The 22,567-nt window shown below is 38.6% G+C and overlaps 1 protein-coding gene and 1 pseudogene across 1 annotated transcript in view; both read right to left on the bottom strand.

Annotated features, from left to right (window-relative positions):
• Positions 1–20,837, bottom strand: part of WDR35 (WD repeat domain 35) — a 60,346-nt gene extending 39,509 nt beyond the window's left edge. Inside the window, exons 1-9 of the mRNA XM_029231353.1 lie at positions 20,744–20,837; positions 19,714–19,831; positions 12,493–12,564; positions 11,359–11,451; positions 9,676–9,804; positions 6,264–6,397; positions 5,218–5,383; positions 4,952–5,097; positions 1,641–1,766 (exon numbers count right to left, since the gene is read on the bottom strand). Of these exons, the coding sequence (XP_029087186.1) occupies positions 1,641–1,766; positions 4,952–5,097; positions 5,218–5,383; positions 6,264–6,397; positions 9,676–9,804; positions 11,359–11,451; positions 12,493–12,564; positions 19,714–19,831; positions 20,744–20,767 (1,008 nt within the window). The 5' untranslated portion in view covers positions 20,768–20,837. The remainder of the gene's footprint in view (positions 1–1,640; positions 1,767–4,951; positions 5,098–5,217; positions 5,384–6,263; positions 6,398–9,675; positions 9,805–11,358; positions 11,452–12,492; positions 12,565–19,713; positions 19,832–20,743) is intronic.
• On the bottom strand, positions 14,545–15,996 carry LOC114900923 (annotated as a pseudogene).
• Positions 20,838–22,567: the final 1,730 nt, after the last annotated feature.

The following is a 22,567-nucleotide window of genomic DNA, read 5'->3' as shown; positions in this document are numbered from 1 at the left end:
CATTACTATTAACAGAACTCCAAACTCAGTTTGGACTTCATTCGCTTTTCCCTAATGTCCTTTTTCTAATCCAGAATCCCCTTTGGAACACATTATTATATTTAGTCGTCATGTCTCCTTAGGCTCCTCTGGGCTATGATGGTTTCTCAGTCTCTCCAGGTTTTTGATGATATTGACAGTGTTGAGGAGTCCTGGTCAGGTAGTATGTAGAATGTGCCTCCATTCATGTTAGTCTGATGTTTTTCTCAGGCTTAGACTGGGGTTACCAGTTTTTAGGAAGATCACCCCACAGGTGAAGACCTCTTCTCATCACATCACATCAGGGGGTAGTGATAGCCATGTGACGTCACTGATGATGCTAACCCCGATCGCCTGGACAAGGTGGTGTTCTCCAGGTTTCTCCACTGTAAAGTCACTTTATTTTTTCCCCCTTTTTTTCCATACTCCACTCTTTGGAAGTAAGTCACTAAATGCAGCCCACACTCAAGTTGGGGGAACGAGGTAGGGGACTTTGCTCCACCTGCTGGCAGGGTGGTGTCTAGTAAATTAGAATACTTCTGTAAGGAAGATTTGTTTCTTCTCCCCCATTTGTTTATTTAAATAATTTATTGATATCAGGTTGTACTCATGGACATTTGTTGTATAATTTGGGTTACAATCCAATGTTACATCATTTATTTTGTTGCTCCAATTGTTCCAGCCTTGGCCACCGTGAGCTCTTTCAGGCTGGCTCCCTTGTCCCTTTGGCGTACCCCATCCTTTTGTTTTTTGAGCACTTCCTTACTTTCTGGCACTATAAGATGCTCCAGGCTTATCTTGCGTTTTCCCTGCCCTAGTCCTAGAATCAGTCATTTCTCCAAGGTGCTTGACCTTTAAAAATTAGATATATAAGTCTTCTCACAACAAGTATCCTTAGTAGTTTACCAGCTCAGTCTCATACTTCACAGCTTGTTATGGGTCAAGTGTTAAATTTAAGGTAAAATATTGATTAGTCATTATGCTGCTTAGCCTCATTTTCCCCTTCTGATCCATTCTCCGCCATTCTCTGCCCTGCTCCGTGCCCTGGAGGCTGACTTCTATGAAATCCATTACCAGGACTACCTTGCCTTCTGCTTTCCAGTTGGGCTTGGCCAACAGAAGGCACCAGCAGGTGGTGAGATGGGCTGAATTATTTACTCCCCAAGGCTGTCTCTGCCCGGCCAGCTAGCAGTGGCTGTGCCCCTATGGAGTAGATCCTCTTGCGTAGCCACAGAGCTGGTGGGTTCCAGGAACAATACTTCCTTCTCTTGCCCACTGTTGCTAGTCTCTGGGTGCTTGCTTTGTCATCCCGTTCTGGTCCCCTTAACTCTGCTCATCCCTCTGTAATAAACCCTTCATCAATCTCTCTTCAATTACTCCTTTGTGCCATCTGTTTCCTGCTGAGACCCTGATACTGTTGGAGTAATTTTACTAATTAAATATAGTATTCCAGGAACATTTACCAGTTCTAAGGCCTTCACACTGAAAAAAGCCTCCTTTCAACTGGTTTATAAAACAATGTGGCTATGAATATATGCAAGAAACACACATTATACTTTCAGCTATAACAAAATTATATCATAAAAAACATTTTTTTTTTTACATTTGCTCTTAATACTCACCTTATAATCGGGTCGAATATTTGCAAAATATATAAAAGAATCAACAGCTAGTGCAACTTTCAGTCCACCTCCTTCCCAAGATAGTGCAGCCATCTGCTTTCCAGGAACCTTCAAAGTACCCAGATGCTGAAAAAAGTAATTATATTTAACCTAAAGTATCACAATTAAATAAAATACCACCAATCACTTCACAGAGATCAAAAGTGGTACAAAAATTATTTTATGAAAGGTTGCTACAAACTTCAAATCATTTCCCTTCAATTTTTATAATGTAAAGCAAACATATGAGAGGAGAAATTCACAAACTATAGCCAAAGAATTCAGTATCAAATTTCATCAAATCTAAGATGCCAGAGATTTAAATACGCATCTTTATTTTTATGAACAACTTAGCAAAGAAAAACACACTGCTAGCTAAAAATAGGACAACTTTGATTTTAAGGTGCATCCCAATTTAGAGTTGTAAAGAATTGTGCTTCTTAGAATCAATGAAATATTGGAGTAATAAACTCAATCCTTGAAGTCTTTCCTCTCGTTCATGCCCCATCCCACCCCCAACAGCCAACCAGATGCCAAGCGTTTTGCTTTCACTCCTTTCTATCCTCCACTACAACTGCCTTCTTTCTTGACTGAACCATGGTGACAGCCTCCTAACTGCAATTTTTACCTTTTGTCTCTTTTCTCATTCCTGCCCTTCCAATTCAATCTCCACTCTACTGCCATGATTATCATTCTAGAAGACATATCTAATCATGTCCTACTCTGCTTTTAAAAAATGTTTAATAATTTTTAAAAATCAATAGCTCCCCACCAGTACATTCTCTAGAATAGTATACAGTGACTTTCCCCACTTGCCCAAAACTCTGTGGCTCAACACCTTACGAGTTAGCTGTAATTACTGTGTTCTCCTCATGAGGGAATTACTGTGCCTCCATTCCTTTGGCCCATATAATATCTCTTCTGCCTGAAATCCTTCTTTCCTTTTCCCCAAGACTCCCTCATCCTACTACTCCTTGTCCTGCAGGAGTACTCCTATTCATCTGTCAAGAAGCAACTTAAATATTACTTCCTGCCTTCTTCCCTTCCTCTACGGTCCCAGAGAATTTAGACAATGAGCTACTTGAGAGCACTAACTTTATCATATTCACATTTATTACCCTATCCCTTAATAGATTCCTTGGTAAACAAGTACTCAAAAGAATATCAAGTAAATAAATGTATCATGCCTTCAAGTGAATTTCTTCATATACTAACAGAATATTTAATGGCTAAATTAGCAAATGAATAAATGAATACAAAGACTTTTTTAATGTGGACAAAGAAAGAAAACATTTTTAATCTATGTTTATTTGACAAAACAGTATAATCCCAAGAATTTTAATAAATTATACTGGTATCCCTCGTTCTTAAGCAGATATGCTCTAAAATCAAATTTAATATATTAAACTCCACTTTGCCAGGGAAACCAATGGGGAAAAAAAAAGTTGTAACCTAGGAGGGTCCACTCTATCTGTCCTGCTGCCTGTACGAAACCAGAAGGAAAAAGCAGGGTCTCACAACATCACTCTTGGTACTGACAATCCATACTAGGAGGAGAATAAGGCCATCTTCTAACTCTGAGAAACATGCCAGGCGGTGGCAGCAGCGGGGAAAGAACACTGTAGACATGTCCCCAGAGTTACCTCCTTTGATTTTTACAACAGTGCCATGAGATGTTACCTTTATTTCAGGAAATACGTTAACCGAGTCTCAGAGGTTAAATAACTTCTCTAAGTGAAACCACACTGTAGAAACGGAATTCAAAGCCAAAGCCAGGTCAACCAGACTACAAACCCCATGCTCTGTCATCCCCTCCCATGGCTAAGACCACACTGATAAAACTAGAAGACCCCAGCCCTCAGAACCAAAAGTAAATTCTTCCCTGAGGTTTTCCTTAAGTTTCAATCTTTAGTTAATTTCTTCCCAAGTTCTTTCTAATAACATAGATCCAAAAATAAATACCCCATATATTCACTCATTCAAAAAATACTATGACTAAATACCCCGAGGACCTATGCTAGATACCTTTAATTACAACTATACCAAAACCACTTACAGTTTTCAATTTAACACATAACAGTTGATTTGCAAGATAAAGCAAACAGGCCTTTGAATGCATGTTTTTATACTTGGAGAAGACTGAACTAACAAAAATAAGCTGATAAGATAATATAATGATAAATAAGCCAATGGCAACAAACAAAAATAACGAATAAAGAACATGAATTTAAAAGAAAGCTATAAACATTGAGATAACTAGAATTCAGATTTTTAATTATTTAGGAATCTTGAGAACTATACTTCTGTTTTTCCTTAGCTTTTACATCTACCAGAAATATTATTAGTTGACAAAGTACAGAGACTACATACTCTCCAGAGCACGTTCTGCTGGGTAACTTTCAGCATCAGCTGACACCATTACTCACTAACAGAATTTCTTAAAATACATTAAAAAGTATTAACATAGTGAAACTGGTATAGGTTTTTGTGTAGCCAAAAATAAATATTATTGAAGTCTAAGGTGAATTTATAAAAACCAACAGGATATTCAAAAGAGACTGAATATAGTCTAAAGTAAGAAAATAAAATAGGTGAAAATTATTAAGCTTAGTCACTAATAAGTTCTCATTTTCTAAATTTTTAAAATGCACAACATGTTAATTCTCCTATTTTATATTTTCCACTGCTGCTTCAAGAAAAGTCTCTTCAAAAATTAAATTTATTAATAATACTATTGAGAAGGATACCATGTTATTTATGAAAAAATGTTTATATTTTAATGTAGCATCACCTAAGATTAATTATAAAGAGATTTTCTTAAAATAATCTATTATTCCACAACAAATTGAAACAATTAGAAGTTTGGGAAAAGGATAGACAGCACATTTAATTTATCATATTAACCCCCCCCCCAGATTAATCTGAAACAGCTAAATTACACTAAAAACAACTCAAAAAACAGCTGTAAAGAGATGCATATTCAGATCACAGAGAAAATACTCTCAGTAACTACTCCCTAATGATTTCTTATATGAAACATCTGGTTTTCTAAATGTAAAGATTATAAAATAAATTCCACGATAAAATGGAGGCTTATAATATAAGGATATTATTCAAAGACATACACCTGATAGTTCATCATTTTCACTTAAAATGTCCATTTTAAAAAATGTGACAAGTTTATACCCCCTTCCTCCATCCTTCTTTCCCCTACCTTACTCACTGCATATTTAAATGGAAAGAAAGAAAGACAAAACCTTTAATACATTTACCTCACCAAATGGAGTGTAAAATTGCACAGTGTTTACATCTTTGTCCTGGGTGATGGCCTTCTGGGAGCCTGCCACAGCTAACACGCTGCCAGTGTGGTTCCACTGGATACCTACTACATACATGCCACTATCAATTAAAACAGGATCTAGTCAACAAAAAAAAAGTAACTGTGGTAAAATATTTAGTCTAGAGAACTTTATAATCTTAAGAATAATTTTAAAATATTTTTTTAATTCTCCACATTAAAAAAAGAAAAGTTACATACTTTGGTCATTCTCATGTCTCATTATTTGGCATCTGCCATTGTCAAAACAAATCGCAAGGCAGGGGCAGTGTGGCTCCACATAGCCTTCTGTGCCATGGTACCAGTGAATTCCAGCGATACTGACTGCTCCAGTGACATTCACCAAACAATTCAGTTTCATTTTCATCTAAATAAAATCAGTTAGTTAGTATTGTATATTTTAAAACAGGGATTAGTATGTATAGAGTATTATGGAAAGACACTGAAAATAGGATTTAAAAATCTGGTTTTGAATACAAGCTCCATCACTTACTGCTTTACCCAACCATGGACAAATCACTTCACCTGAGTTTCAGTTTTCCCCATTTGTAAAATGAGGATTTCAAAAAAGCTCATAGAGTTTTTATGAGACTCAAATGATCAAAGGTATACAAAATTACTCTGAAAATAGCAAAGTGTCATGTAAAAGTTGGTTACTATCACTTCCACCAACGAGTGGGTTCATGTGACGTCTTAACCCTCACTAAAAATAAAACTGGCCCATAAGTAAGATCAGAGATCTATCATAGCTAGATCTCACAAAGCTAGAGTTTTTCTGGAGATTCTGCTACCTAAGCCTATTCTATTTTGCCTTCTTTCCAGGACCTGATTTTTGTCCCTTACTGTTTAAATCTTCCATCCTTTTTATAATCTAGTACCTTGCTACAAAAATATCTTTGGTATCTCATGTCACCTTTGGCTTCAGGTATTTGAAGACACAAAGATCAAACTGCACATCATCCTACCCATCATCCCTCAGCTTCAATACACTGAAGCCTTGTATTGAAAAGCCTTGTCCTTCCCAGCTACCAGGAAATCAGAACTAAGAGCATTAATTTACCTTGAAGCAACCCAGAAGGTTTTTTTAATAAAATGAATTTTTAGACAACTGGAAAAAAAACCCTGAATTGAGGACTTTCTTGATTACGCAAACTATCATAATAAATGAATGTGTATACATATATGAATGATATATAAAATAATCATACAAAGTTGTGTAAATAAAAGTAAGGAATATATGTACTTACTATAAAATTCCCTTGATTATCATAAATGTGTATTTCTCCATTTGCCATTCCAAAAAGTAAGATTTTACTATCTGCGGACCATGCTACATGACATAACTGTATACCCTTCAGGTCTTTTCCCCAAATGCGATTCCCTAAAACAAACATAAAACATAATTATTTCCTTAAAAGTTCAAGGTCATGATTCTCTAACAACTGTTCTAGAAATCTCTGTTTCCCTAAAGAGCTCTCACATTCTTCACAGTATTCATGCGTTTGTTCAATTTATTCAGTTGTTAAACATTTACTGAGCACCTACTATGTGCCAAACACACACTAAGCATTTGAAATAGCAGCTGTTTCCAACTTTCTCCCTTCTCTTCTAAATTCTCACTCAGGACCTCACTCCCAAATAGCAGATGAATTCATCTTTTACTTTGGAAAGAAAATAAAAGCTTTCAGAAAAGAAATCCCCCATTCCCACTTTCAAACATTCAGAACATAACTGAACCCACACTTATCCTTTCTGCTTTGCCCCCTAATACAAAGGAAGAGGTATGTCCCCAACCAGACACCAATCTAAAGCTAATCCCTCTACCTATTCTCTGATCTAATCCCTTCTGAGCTTTGCAAAGATCTCCCTCTACTGATTATTCACATTTTCTCTCTCTCTCTGTATTTTTTTGGTTTTGGTTTTGGTTTTTTTTGGCCCCTCAGTGCGGCTTGTGGGATTTTAGTTCCCCGACCAGGGATCGAATCCAGGCCTGGCAGTGAAAGCACCCGGTCCTAACCACTGGACCGCCAGGGAATTCCCCTTCTCTTTCTCTTTAAACTCCTCTCCAGGCCCTTTCTTATAAGCATTTAAACATACTCAGATCTATTCCTCTTCAAAACTACCACCTCAGATAAAAACAAACAAACAAAAACCTCTTCCTTCAACCTTAAGTTCCCTCCTAACTACCGCCCTATTTCTACCATTCCTTTCCCAGCCAAACTTCTTGAAAGAGTTATCCACACTGTAATCTTTGCTCCCTCACCTCGCGCTCAACCCTCAACCCAACGCAGTCTGGCTTCTGCCCCATAACTCCACTGTGGGGAAGGTGAAACTGCCCTCGTGGAGATCACTGATGGCCTCTTGATAAATCCAACGGATGCTTTTTTCTTTCCTTTTTTTTTAAGTACTTAAATTATTTTATTTCATGTTTTTACTTTTTTTATTGGACTCTAATTGCTTTACAATGTTGTGTTAGTTTCTGCTGTAGAACAAAGTAAATCAGCTATATGTGTACATATATCCCCTCTCTCTTGAGCCTCCCTCCCACCCTCCTCCCTGTCTTTTTGTTTTGACCACCTCTTCCTTCCTTCTTGGTTTCTATGACATCTCCAAGACTTCTACTTTTCAGTATCCTTTATGGAATTCTCTTCTCCTATCCATCCATTAAATGTGCTGGTTCTCACTCTACAGATGGCCCCTGGGTTTTTCATCTATTCCAATGGTTTAAATTACCATCCCTATGCTGGTGATTCCCAAAATTATGCCTTCAATCCAGATATTTCTAAGCTGCAGGCGTATAAATCTAACTGTGGTCTAGACATATGTACTTGGATGTCCTATGGGATGAAAAACTCAACATGTTGAAAACTGAAATCTCCCCTCAAAACCAGTCTTTTCCCACATCCCTTATTTCAATGAAAGGTACCACCATCCATCCAGCGGCAAAGCTAAGAACCTGGATACCACTCTAGACACTTCCATCCTCTCATCCCCAACCCAATCAATAACAAGGTCCTATCTGTTCTACTATCTAAGTATCGCTAGAATATGTCTACTTACTTCCATCTTCTTTGTCATCACCCTGGTTCAGGCTACCATCCACTACGATCTATCACCTGAATTACCATAGTAATTTCCTAACTGGTACACCTGCCCCCATCTTTCTTCCCTTTCTCCTTTTTTCATATTGCAAACATAGAGATGTTCCTAAAGAACAAATCTGACCACATTGCTCCCATTCTTAAAACCTTTCATTGGACAAAAAACAAAACAAAACAAAAACAAAACCTTTCATTGGCTTCCCAATGCTCTTAGAGTTAAGTCCAAACTCCTTGTATAACTTATAATCTGCATGATCTGCCTTCTGCTAATCTTTCTAATTTCATCACATACAGCTCTTCTTCCTTTAGCATTATACTGTACTGATTCTCAAAATTGTTTCAATATCCCAAAACATGGCTAAGTTCAACTCCTCTGGACCTCCTCAAATGCTATCTCTTAGGCCTAGGACATTCTACACACCAAACTTCTTTGTGGCTAATGCCTCAGTACAGATATCATTTCCCTTAGGATGCCTTCCCTGGTCCCTCTAAGTCTAGGTTACATAATTCTTCTACATGTTGCTGTCTTTTCCCTGTCTTAGTACCTATCACAACACATTGTAATTGCTTGGTTACTTATCCATCTCTCCTGATCTAGATCTGGAATATTTTTTTTGTTGTATCTAGTGCCTAAAACTACAGCTGTCACTTTGCAGACTCTCAGAAACAGAATTTTATCATACCCAAAAAATTTTTTTAATAAATTATTTCTTTAATAGAGAGAACTTCACACTAAAACAAAGGTACAGACTCTCAGAAGGCCCAGTGTTATCTACGAACTAGAATTTTAAAGACATAGGTTTGAAGGCTACAAAACACAACAAACAATGACATGCTCAGTTCTATTAAAAAAAGACTAGATCATTTCACAATATGAAATGAAATAATATTTCATTTCACAATAAAAATACTGAATCATTATGTTGTACACCTGAAACTAATGTTATATGTCGATTTTATCTCAATTTTTAAAAAGTGATAGATCTCTATATACTTTTTTTTTTTTTTTTTTGCTGTACACGGGCCTCTCACTGTTGTGGCCTCTCCCATTGTGGAGCACAGGCTCCGGACATGCAGGCTCAGTGGCCATGGCTCACGGGTCCAGCCGGTCCGCGGCATGTGGGATCTTCCCGGACCGGGACACGAACCCGTGTCCCGAACCCGTGTCCCCTGCATCAGCAGGCGGACTCTTAACCACTGCGCCACAAGGGAAGCCCTCTATACACTTTTTGAAACTAAAATCTACATATTTACAATATAGTCTAACAAGTATAAAGATAAATCATATAATTAGGTAGACATATTTAAAATAACTCTGAGAAATTAATTCATTTTTTTCCAGTCCTACTGTAGAAAAAAAAATTTTAACAGATTTTTTACTTGAATATACTTAAAAATAAGTAATTCTTAAATGTCATCAAATTGTACAGTAACTATTTTCTCTTTTGATGTTTATTTTTCTGTCAGAATGCTAACATATGATAATTAATTTAAACCTCTAAAGATTAAAAATGTCAGCTAAATCTTGATCTTAGCTCTGGGTGCAAAAATGCATTACCATCCACTGAACCAACTATCACAGCCCCATCCTCGTATACAATGCAGATCTTCTGTCCATCAGCATTCCAGCTCATGCTTCGAACCACTGATTTATTTCTATTGTTGATCATCTCCTCATACCAAGAGCCTGTTTTCACAAAGAAAAACAAATGACAAGTCAAAACTTTCACATCTAATAAATGGTACTTCAGAGTTGAAACATTCCGTAAAATACACTGTGGGATAAATAACTGCAAAGCTTTCTACAACCTGAGACATTAAACTATGAAATCTTCAAATCCAACAGAACAAGATGAAAAAATAACTTAGGCCTTGACTAATAATTGCTTCAAAGATTATCACAGAAAACACAATAAATGCCCATCTTTTTTTCCCTCTCTCTCTTTCTTGCTTTCTTTCTTTCTTCCATTTTTTCTGTCAATTAAAAAACAAAACTTCATTTGCTTCTGAAGGCCGAAACAATTGATTTTTCTCAAAGTCTGACTTTTCCCACTTGAGTACACCTCAGATAATAACCAAGGAAAGAACAAAATAACCACAATTACTTCATAAGTATGCACAAACTCTCCAATGATTAATTATAGGCATATTAAATATAAGCATATTATGTAAAAGCTCTAAGACTGCTTGAAAAAATTTTTCAACAGTTCATATCACATTAGTGATATCACATCACTAATGCTGAGTGACAAAAACGTTCTTGTACATGGGGTTGGAGTGAAATGTGACTTGTCTCAAGGTGTAACCAAATGTGAGGCAAATCACAGGGCTATTCTGTTTTCTTTTTGTTTTTTAAAAGGCTTTACTACATTCTGGTACAGGGAATTCTGGCCTGAAGCCAAGCAAGTAATCATGTAACATGGAAAAACTAGTCAGAGCAGGGTATTATCCATCAAGACTGAGGCTCAGAGAAGACCTACTCTGGCAAAAGACAAAGTTTAATCTCCTATATTTTCACATTCTACTCACTACACACATATACACAGACATAAACTTTAAAAATAAATAAATGAGTTTGTGTACTACAGCATGTTTTAATTAAGAATTTTTAAAAGGTATATACCGTAAATGTTTTTAAAACAAAACACATAAACTAAGGTACACTGTTCTTTTAAAGATGATGGCTACAGGCCCCAAGAGAACATGTTTTATGAGTTATTTTTCTGGTAATAGTGATGCACCTAAATTAATCCCTCTCTTGTTCTCTCTTGTGGGCAAAAGACACAAATTGTGAGCCAGTAGTCAGAGCTGAGATAAAATCTATATCCAAGAAGGAAAAGGAAGTTAACTGACTCATTAAAGGAAATTAATTATTGCCTCTGACATCTTCATAAATGTGTTTTTATCTGCTGAACTAACTCCAGCCACTGACCACAGAGAAACTAATCTTACTGGAAACCTGAAAGAAAGAGCTATCTCAAGCAGAAACGATTCTGCCAGGAGCCTAAGTTCAGTTTGAAGATAACCAACAGTCACATAATTCACTTTCTTAACGCAAGGTCACAGTTCAAAAGAAGTAAGGTTAAAGGGAGAAGTAGGAAGCCATAGACCCAGAAATATCACCCCTGTGAACTCCTACTGCCAGTTAAAAAGGGTCTATTTCAAAGATGTTATTTCCCCATTCAAATACTGTAATCCAGGCTCCAATTTGGGAAAGATTAAATCAGCTCTCCTAAGATACCTTTATATAACATCCAAACAATGATAAGACCATTTTGATCACTGGTAGTCAACTTCTGATATTGTTCATTCCATGTCACAACTTGAACAGAACCTAAAAAATTATAAGACAGTTTAGAAACTAAAAAAGAGCTACAATTAATTTCAAATTTATATTTTTATAATAAACACCAAGAGCATGTTAAAATCAGTACTGCTCCTGGGCAACAAACAGCAATTAAGAGTCTTTAATATTACTCAGAAATGTTCATAGGATGCAGTTACTATTATCACTCATTTCTACAATAGTGCATAATACTAATTTTCATGTTTATTCCTATTTCGTGCTAGCTACGGTACCAATTACGATCAGCTGCAAGAGCTGATGACCGAAACAAACGTAAGTAAGATTTACCCAATTTGCCTGACTCCCCAAGATTATTATGCCCAAAGGACATCATACTAAGTACTTGTTTTTTGGGGGAGGTGGTATTTGTTTGTCATTAATATGTCCCCTAATCTCTCCCCCTGCACCACACCTTGTTTTCCATTCTAGTAGTAACACACACTTGAGCAGCTCTTAAACCTCTGGGTTATAGGAACAAATGGTTTTATTTTAGTTTTTTTAATCCTTAAATACTTTATTGTATATTTCCTAAGAACAAGGACATTCTCTTTCAAAACTATTTTACAAATTAGAAATTTTAACACTGATACAATATTATCTCCAACCCACAGTCCACATTTAAGTTTTATCAATTGTCCAAATAATGTCCTTTATAGATACTTGTTTTTCTCATTTCAAGATCCAGTCTAGGATCATCTAGTACATTCAGTTGTCAGGTCTCTTTAGTCTACTTTTATCTGGGACTATAAAACAGACTCTAAAAAAGGATTATATCCTATCCATAGACAGATAACAGTATTTTTAATATTTAAAATTACAGCTACTTTTTTTCATAACTATTGAAGATGTTACTTAATCATGTGAAAGTTGTTGAATGATTCTAGGCTGTGTTAATTATGGCTAAATAAAAATGATTACTTTAAATATTACCATCATTTAAAATGATGACATTTTTGCATTAAGTAGATGGCTTCTAAATACCTAAAGATAATACTATTCAAATATGATTTAAAAATTTACATGACTCACCACTATGACCTTCAAGAGTCTGATTCATAGAAAGGTTACTAGGGGCTGCAAGACCCCTCAATTTTGCATCATCTAGAACAAAAACAAAAACAAAAAATACTATGGAAAATATATAAAAGTGACAGATTATAAGATTTTGATATTTCTTGCTTTTTTTGAAAGGAGTTCCTACTCCTGGACAATATTAGAAAGTTTCTTTTTTTTTTTTTCCGGTACGCGGGCCTCTCACTGCTGTGGCCTCTCCCGTTGCGGAGCACAGGCTCCGGACGCGCAGGCTCCGGACGCGCAGGCTCAGCCAGGGCTCACGGGCCCAACCGCTCCGCGGCATGTGGGATCTTCCCGGACTGGGGCACGAACCCGTGTCCCCTGCATAGGCAGGCGGACTCTCAACCACTGCGCCACCAGAGAAGCCCCTAGAAAGATTTTTTTAAAGCATGCTTTATCCTGATCTGTTTTTCTCAACATGGACAATAACACCTACCCCCTTGCAAAGATGTTATTCTGGCAAAATAAAGCAAAATGTATAAAAGAACACTGTTTATTCAGTATACTGAATATATTAGTAAATATTATTGCTACTTATTCCTTGCCAAAAGATAACAAATAGAAGTATTTATGACATATAGATTGAGAATTCTAAAGCATAAGAGGGATCAAAAAGCAAAGACTTTGGGGCTTCCCTGGTGGCGCAGTGGTTGAGAGTCCACCTGCCGATGCAGGGGATACGGGTTCGTGCACCGGTCCGGGAAGATCCCTCGTGCCGCGGAGCGGCTGGGCCCGTGAGCCATGCCCGCTGGGCCTGTGCGTCCGGAGCCTGGAAACTAGTTTTTACTAGATTTTGCAGAATCTTATATTCATTCATTCATTCAACAAATATTTATTGAATGTCTACACTCTTCTATGCACTGTGGAAGACTCTGAAAATAAATGATGAACAAAAGCTCTCTGCCCTCAGAGAGCTTTTAGTCTACTAAGGGGACAGATATTAAATACACACACACCCACAAAAATATATATGCATATATATAAAATTATAAACTGGGGAAGTAAAGGCATAATAGGAGACAGTAACAGAAGGGGATTAATTTAGACTGAAGGGAGAACCAGGGAAGGATTTCTGAAGAAACGATATCTAAACTGAGACTGAAGGAGAAACTGGGAAAAGCCAAGCCAGGTAGGGGGGAAAGTATTCCAGGCTAGGAAACAGCAAGTGCAAAGGCCCCTGGGTAGAAGTATAGGGCCTTTGGCAAACTGAAAGAAGGCCTATGTGGTTGAATTAGTGGAGAATGGCATAAGATAAGGCAGAAGTGATAGGCACAGAAAAAATTATAAAGTCTTTGCAGGAAGTGATAAAAATTTTAGATTTTATCCAAAGTGCAATGTAAGCCTTTAAAGACTGTTTTTTATTTGAAGTGACTTATTCTCCTTGATTACTAATCATACTATAGAGAAGAATACAATAATATAAAATGTCATCTCAGTAAATGAATCTTCACTTAGAAAATCTGATTGTTACATGTAAAATATAACATTTAAAACATTCATTTAAAAATACAAATTTATGAAAATCTTAAGAATTTGTTGAGAGTGGGAATTATAAAAGTTGATGCTGAAGAAAATTCTCCTTTCAGATAACATGTATCTTAAAAAATTATGAAAAATATTCTTTATTCTGAAAACAATCTCAGGGAAAAAAAAATACCTGAGTTCCTCTAAAACCATTAGTTCTAATTATCCAGTTACTGTCTTGGTAACATTAACAATAATACACATATATAACGTCACAATCATCTGTCAAACAATTAGGACAGAATAAATGTTGTTGACATACATGTTAGGTTGAACATTATTTTTTTAACAGAGGGTTCTTTCACTCATTGACTCTTTTAAAGATTGTACTACACACTTAAGCCTTATTCTACTCTTCTAAAAAAAATTTGATACAAACATTCTTCTTAACTTATAGCACTGAAAATCCATTCTAATGCCTATAGTCATAGTCACTGTAACCAAGTAAAATTAGTGATATATGATTCCAAGGGTTTGCAGGACCTAACATATTTGAAAGTGTGAGGAAGTAGTTCCATCTTTCCATTTGTTTATACGGTCTGAATTCACAATTCTGCATAGCGGGTATGTCTTCTCTTTGTTAAACCACAAAGTACAGGACTCTTGACAAAATATATTCTGACAGATGACAATAAGTTTTTGAAATTCTACTTGACATGGTGAACAAACAGCATCCACATCTGAACACTGTCTTTTGCTGGCAGCAACTCCAGAACTTGATCGTGCAGAAAATGTCTGCAAAACCTACCTGAAAATTCTGATGTCCAAAAAAAAAAAGTCAAAAGTTTTCAATGAGGTGGAGTAAAGCCACCAAGATCCCAAGACTCCACTGAGTTACATTAAACTCCCCATGGCCAATAAACAAACCAAACTGGCATGGTATGTGCTTCTAAAAGCACATACCAATAACCCTTGGAATTAAAAGGCATGATGAAAGGAGGCACCAAAAAAAGAAGGCATTTGAAACCCATGAAGAGGGATTTCGGAATGAAATCAGTAATTCCAACCATCCAAAGTATCCCCCAGAAGCTCAAAAAGTCCAAAGGATTTAAAAAGATTAAACTGGGGGCTTCCCTGGTGGCGCAGTGGTTGAGAGTCCGCCTGCCGATGCAGGGGACACGGGTTCGTGCCCCGGTCCGGGAAGATCCCACGTGCCGCGAAGCGGCTGGGTCCGTGAGCCATGGCCGCTGGGCCTGCGCGTCCAGAGCCTGTGCTCCGCAACGGGAGAGGCCACAGCAGTGAGAGGCCCGCGTACCGCAAAAAAAAAAAAAGAAGATTAAACTGTCATAAAGTGACTGAGAATGAGAGATACAACAAAGGAGAACAGAAGACCCTGCTCAGAACACAAGTAACCAAGCACACTAAATCTCTGAGCACCTTTATCTTAGGAAAACCCGGCTGACGTTCATAAATATCTGTTTTTACATTTTGCATTCGTAAAACTTGTTAGCTTTTATTTGCATCCATAAAAGTTGTTAGCAGCCCAATTCCAAAAGAAATTCCTGTTATGTGCTGCATAGTAAGTTTGACAAGCAGGATCAAAATATATGGAAGACATTTTGGTAACACTTGAAGAGAGGGTGGGGTTCTGAGAAGGAGCTGCTATGGGTTCTCCAGACTCCCTGGCAGGATCACCTGACTGCCTTGCTTCTCTGCGTGATGGGCTACAAGTGACTACGTGCACATCCATGGGTACAGCTATGGACACCTGACCTGGTATTTCTGGAGCTTGGGTTTTCAGCACATTCTTTAGGTACGGAGTTGGTGTGGATTATGGACATCTCTAGAACAAAGGCAAGAAGCTTCGCGCGTCCGTCTCGCTACATGGGCACGTCGGAAGGCCGAGGCACTCCCGCTGCCTGCAGTTCCTGAAGGACTATGCAGGTGGCTACAGTTGGCTTGCATGGTCTTGGAACACTTTTTCTCTGACCCGAATGTTTGCTTTAGGGTGATACGTCCTCTAATGAAGATGAGTAGACCGCACCCTCTGCGGCAGTGGCAGGAAGAGCAAGAGATGCCTAGTCGGGGCCATTGCCCTCAAACCCCACCACAAGCAACTCTGGCCCAAGATGGCAGCCCTTTAGAGACTTTTAGCAGGGAAATAACATGATCTGGTTCCTTTTTTTTTTTTTAAGATCACAACAGCTGGAGTGTGAAGAGTAGACTAGAAAGAGGCAAGAAACAATGAAGGGAGGGAAGCTGATTCCCACAACAGTCTAGGTGAGAGCTGATAGTGGCTGGGACTAGAGAGGTAGCACGGGACAAAGGAAAAGGATGGATTCAGATACTCTTTGGAGATAGAAGCATAGGGTTGTTGATGAAGGTGATGTTAAGTGGGAAGAAGGGGGCTTCTAGCTTGAGCAAATGGGTGAAATTTAAGATATTTACTGAAATGGAGAGAAATGAAAGAAGATATATGGGAGAAGGTCAAGAGTTCAGTTTTAAACAAAGTAAGTATGAGATGCCTGTGAAAGATTCTTGCGGAGATGTCCAAGTCTGAAAAATCAGAACTGGGCTACAGATATATATTTAGGAACCGTCACCCCATAGATGGCATTTAAAGCTAAGGGAATGAAAGAACAAGTCTAAAGAGAAAGTAAAACGAAGACAGCCCAGAACCAAGTTCTCAGGAATTCGTACAGTTAGAGGAGAATTTAGTAAAGAGAATGAGAACTTACCAGAAAGGAAAGGAGGGGAAAGCCATATGTATAAATATAACAATAATTTAAAACATTTCTATTCTCCTTTTGTCTTGAAAAATAATGGTTCAAGACAGAAGGAAAGGTCAAATGCTGATAAGAACCCAAAAAAGCCGTCCATGAGATTTGGAAAATGAAAGTCACTGGTGAGGGAGAAAAAAGAGGGAGAAAGCAGACTGATACTCCAAGAATAGAGAGAGGATAAAAAAGTGATGAGGTCCCTGAGAAGGTGAGAGGAGGTGGGCTCCAGCAAAACCTGTGGAAGTTGGCCTGTGAGAGAAGAAGGATACTGCCTCCCCATCTTAACCTGATGTAAGAAGCTGGGGCAAACGCTGATTCTAGTTCCTTTCCTTCTAAGGCAAGGGAGTGAAAACTGGGAATGCCACCACAGGGGATGCAAAGTAGTGCTTCAAATGTACACGGCATATGCAGTATCTGGTGATTGTTACTAGAGGGATCTGTTGCATCACAACTATTATTATTAAATACAATAGACTGACCTTTTAAGAATCATCCAACAATATTTCTCATATTTATCTCTTTCAACATGACTTACACTCATTAAGTTCCAAAACAAATAATTTACTCCATATTCCAAGGCTCTCAAGAAACTATTTTCCATCTTGCTCACTAATTTCAAAGAATATTCTAACCACACTTCATCAAAAATGCAGAACAGGGACTTCCCTGGTGGCACGGTGGATAAGACTATGTGTTCCCAGTGCACGGGGCCAGGGTTCGATCCCTGGTCAGGGAACTAGATCCCACATGCATGCTGCAACAAAGAGTTCGCGTGCCACAACTAAGGAGCCCGCATGCTGCAACTAAGGACCCGGCGAGCCACAACTAAGGAGCCTGTGAGCCACAACTAAGAAGCCCGCCTGCTGCGACTAAGACCTGGTGCAACCAAATAAATAAATAAATAAATAAAATACCAATTAAAAAAGCACATATATATATTTTTTAAGTGCAGAACAGGAAATGAAGTAATTTTTTTCTTGAAAAGCCTTCAATATTAAACATAATGCATTTCTTAACGTAACTAAAACTTCCCACATATTTTAAGGCAAAAAATATGTATGTGTACATATACTTACATATATTTGAGAAATATAACAGAGACAAAAATTTTCTTTCAACACACTTAAGAAAACTAAAGTGTTGAGAGATTAAATTACTAAACATCAGAAGCCAAACTCTGATTGGTACATAAGTATCTACCTTCCAAATTTGCCTTTTATTTCATATAGTTAATCTAGCACATCAAAACAATTATTCTCTCTTTGCTTAGGCTGCCATGAGCCCTCCACATAGTGGGTAAAAACGAGGCTTTGAAAGTGAAACAAACTAAGTTTTGATGGAAGAAATGTTCACATATTGAGGTATGGCGAAGCCATTCTGGCTTACATATTATTTAGCTTAAACTTTATGCTAATTAGAACAGTCTGTTTTTTAGCCTATCACAACATATCTTCTATATGTGCTTTAACCATTAAAGAAAAGTGTGCACCGTCCAGAAGTAAAGAATGTCCATTCTGGAGACAGAGATCAATGCCTCCCTTCCTGGGACCTCAATGCTTGTACTCCTTCGATGATAAGGCTCCCTTCCCAGGTGCCAAAGCCATACTGACTTGCTGTGTAGGAAGCAAATATATTCCTTGAAGGAGTGTACCCCTGTCGTGTTTGATGTCCTTTGCTCTGACAAGAGATAAAACCATGCTGAAAACCATCTTCTTCGGAATAGTTCCTCAGAGATGTCTGAGAGGCTGCCTCCCCAGCTATAGTCCTCAGTTTGGCTCAAATAAAATTCTTTTCTATTCCTATTACTTCAAATCTTAGCTGTGTCACTTATTTCCTGTGTGATCTTGGACAAGTTATTAACTGATCAGCACCTAGTTTTCTCATCTGGAATACCTACCTCTCAAGATTATTGTGAAGTCAAATTAGATAGTGAAGGTCAAACACCCCAGACATAGAAAGTGCTCAATAAATATTTATAACTACCACTTCAAAGCTGTAGAACAGTGTTACTCAAAGTGCGGTCTGAGATTCAGCAACACCAGCATCACTAGAAATGCAAATTCTCAGACCAAATTCCAGATCTACTCTGGAGCTTGGGTCCAGAAATCTGTTTCAACAAACTCTTCAGATGATTCCTATGCCTGATAAAGCTTGAGAAGCAATGCTGTAAGGAATCCAAAATGTAATTTAGTTCAACCCTTCATTTTACAAAAGACTGAACTTAAAACCCAGATATACTCAGCAACTTGCTGAAAGACATTCAGAAGTCTTATGGCAGAGCTGAGGTTCCAACTCCAATCTCCTTATCTAAATCTCCAATTTAGACTGGAAATTGTCTAGCTCTCCGACCTAGAGCAATATTAGATAATAAAAAAATGTGAAACTGTTTGCTATGATTCCAGAGAACTAGAAAAAGAGAAATCAAGCTATAAAACACAAGAGACTTATTACTAAAAATGGTTTTTTTAATCCCATTTTCTGTTCTTGGGAACTAGGTGCATAATTATTAACACATCTGAAAAGTGGAAAGGACAACATAGGCCTGTAAATAATCTACCAAAACGTGAGATTTTTGTGACCTTACTGAAATGCTGATTCACATCATTTTTATTTTATTTTATTTATTTTAGACTCCTATTTATATAGCACAACCAATACACATAGCATAAATCAACATAATGACTTAGTTTTCATTCTTCATTCATTTTCATTTGCCATCAATAATTTCAGCAAAAGCCATCTGATGTTTACATTCAATATTTTCTGAACTTTGTTACAAAAATACTCTAGAAGAACACCCCAAAATGTTTGGGGTTTTGTTCTTTTTCCTTTTGAAAGAATTAGAATTGCATACTGACAAATACCATGGGCAAATCTCTCTGACCAAATGATTTTCCATCAAGTTCAAACATTTGGGCTTGCATTCATTTACCTGTCTGTGTCTCTAATTTCAAAACCTTCAGTAATCCATCTTCACCACCACATGCTATGAATCCTTGGTCCTTGTTCCAAGATATACATTTCAGCTTCACATTATTGGGAATGGCAATCTGAAAAGCAACCACACCCACTCTCACAGCTTTTCACCAAGGGGTTGGGAATGAGTCTACAGGACACGAAGCCTGAAGAAGAAAAACGGCCAGCCTTGCAGAAATGTGAGCCGTTATGAAAATGAGCATAGTCCCCTGAACTGCCCTGGGCCCATTTGGGAAAGAAAGAAAGGACTGCCCACAAAGAGAAGGGCAGTGACTGCAAAGGAACCCAATGGGGAGTGACCTGATGGATTTTTAAAAGGGGGGAGGGGGACTTCCCTGGTGATCCAGTGGTTAAGACTCCCCGCTCCCAATTCAGGGGGCCTGAGTTCAATCCCTGGACAAGGAACTAGATCCCACATGCCACACTAAAGATCCCGCATGCCGCAACCAAAAGATCCCACAGGCATCAATGAAGATCCCGCGTGCTGCAACTGAGACCCTGTGCAGCCAAATAAATAAATAAATATTTTTTAAAAAAATAAATAAAAGGGGGTAGGGATAACGGAAGTATAAATCTATTATCATCAATTCATATTCCCTTTCTGCATACACTTTGGCTACCTTTTTATTACTTTTCTCCTGCCCAGAGGCCTGTGATGATCCAAAGAGTTTAAATCACCTGGATAAGCAACAGGTGAAGGAGGAAAGATAGGGAAGCACGAAGTGATCAGCCCTGCAGGCCCCCCAAAAGGACCTAACCAGGGGCAGGAATGGGAAAGAATCATGCGAGAGGACTGCTGTCTCCGCCAAGGATTATTTGGGTCTTGGAGACCATCAGAAGGAGGTTCGAGGCTGGACCATGCAGGAAGGTGGGCGGAGGGACGTCGAAGCCGGGATCACCACTCATGGCCCTTCCGGCAGGATGCGGGAATCGCCCGCAGGTCGAGAGACCAGAGGAGGAGCGAGGGCGAACCCCGGGAAACTCACTTTCTTGCTCAAGTAAAAGAACATTCTGGGAACCTCGAGAGGACGACGACAGCAGATAAAGCCCGACACAGGAAACTTCTTCTAAGCCGCCAATCGCTAGTACCCGCGGCTCTTGGAAGCTCCGGTCGCCCTGGCAACCGCCGCCGCTGGGTCGCATCCGGGGCGCCGAGGGACACTTCCGGCGTCGTCCTCGTCTCGCTGGGCGTCGTACGCCTGCGCGGACGTCGCGGGGCTGGTAGACCCGCTGTCGCGGTTAGGACCTGGTCGCTCTGCTTCTGGGCTTTTCTGCCCAGCGCCCTGGCTCGTAGCCTCAGCTGCCCTCCGACTGGGCGGGCTTCGAGGACCGGCCACACCTCGGATGGTCGCGGCGGAACTCGACTGAGGTGTCAGTACCAAGTCAGTAAGGGCGCCCATTAAAATGAGGTCGTAAAGATGAGGTGTTCTGGAAGCCCCGAAGTCCCAATATTGTGAAAGGAAAAAGTTATTTACTGTATTTGGTAGACTGGCGCCGTTGGCCAAATGAAGGTACAAACGTGCATTTTCCGAGCGTGCAAACCTTCCTTTGTGCCGTTGGGGATGGGAGAGCCCCCTGGAGCAATTTGGGGGTAGGAGATTTTGTTAATTCTGTTTGTTTTAGTACTTTTTAACAACTTGTCTAAGCTGTTACTGCAGCCCAAGGGTCCTTATAAAAAGAATAAGTGTGAACACTTGAAACTAACACAACATTGTAAATTACCTACACTTCAATTTTTTTTTTAATTTTTAAAAAGAAAAAAATATGTGTGATCTGTGGGCTGTTACAGAATATAATTGCCATTGGGGCATAGCCTCCCATTTTTAAGTACTTGAGGTGTTTAGTATTTTCTTGCCTGTGGTTCACTGTATTCTTTTTCTACCTTACTTCTTTCTTCAATTCTCCTTGTCCTTTCTGAATGCTTGGAGAGTTACACACCACCACAATTTTAGACATAGCGCAGAAACTCCTATGAAATTATTCAGTCTCATCTGTTTTTTTAATTTGTCTCTGGTTTTACCTTTTACCATATTTGCGGCTACGCCTGTTGATTTGTATAATCTAGTGTGTACTTTATGCAACGGTAGCTAATTTCCCCACCTAGAGTCTTTCCCCATCTCAGGCAAATAACGTTCAAATCCTTTGACCCAAGTCTCTTGCCTCACCCAGCATACTCGAAAACTGACAGTGGCACTAGCCTTTCCTATTAAATCTAAACCCAAGCTAAAATCAGATCTTCCTTCGGTCTTAAAATGTTTTTACTTTGGTGCCCCCACTTTAAGCAAGCCAGTATGCTTTTCTTAATCCCACTATTCCTGTGTGCTTCCAAGGTCATTTTATATATCCTATGATGTTCCTGCTTCCTTGGCCAATTGCGCCTAGCCAAACGCACACATCAGGTCTCCCTGAGAAATCCTTCCCAAACTTAAGCCCGATCCCATTCAGATAATTTGTTTGTTTTCAAATGAATGTGTATCTTTTTCAGCACCAACTACATCCCTAAGATATGTTTGTTGGCACCGGATCACGGGCTCCCTATACTGGACTCAAGAAAAAAATCAATTATCTAAGCCAGGGGATTCCAGTCAACTGGTTAAGCTTAAGACATGATTAGTTCAAGCTATTGATGGTCACACTCTTGAAAATTTGTCTCTCTTTAAATACCTTTCCCTAGTTCTTGCACATGAGCTCTCATTTATTCCTCCTGTAACACCATTTCTTTGTGATATATTAATGTAACTGATTTGTGCTCAAATAAGTTTGGAAAATAATACTTGCTCTATGTCAGGTGCTTTCAAAAATGTTGAGCA

Source organism: Monodon monoceros, unplaced genomic scaffold (assembly GCF_005190385.1).
Source record: "Monodon monoceros isolate NGI ecotype Baffin Bay Population unplaced genomic scaffold, NGI_Narwhal_1 Super_Scaffold_19, whole genome shotgun sequence".
NCBI lineage: Eukaryota > Metazoa > Chordata > Mammalia > Artiodactyla > Monodontidae > Monodon > Monodon monoceros.
Note: the sequence above shows the minus strand (reverse complement) of the source record. Positions and strands in the feature narration are given on the sequence as shown.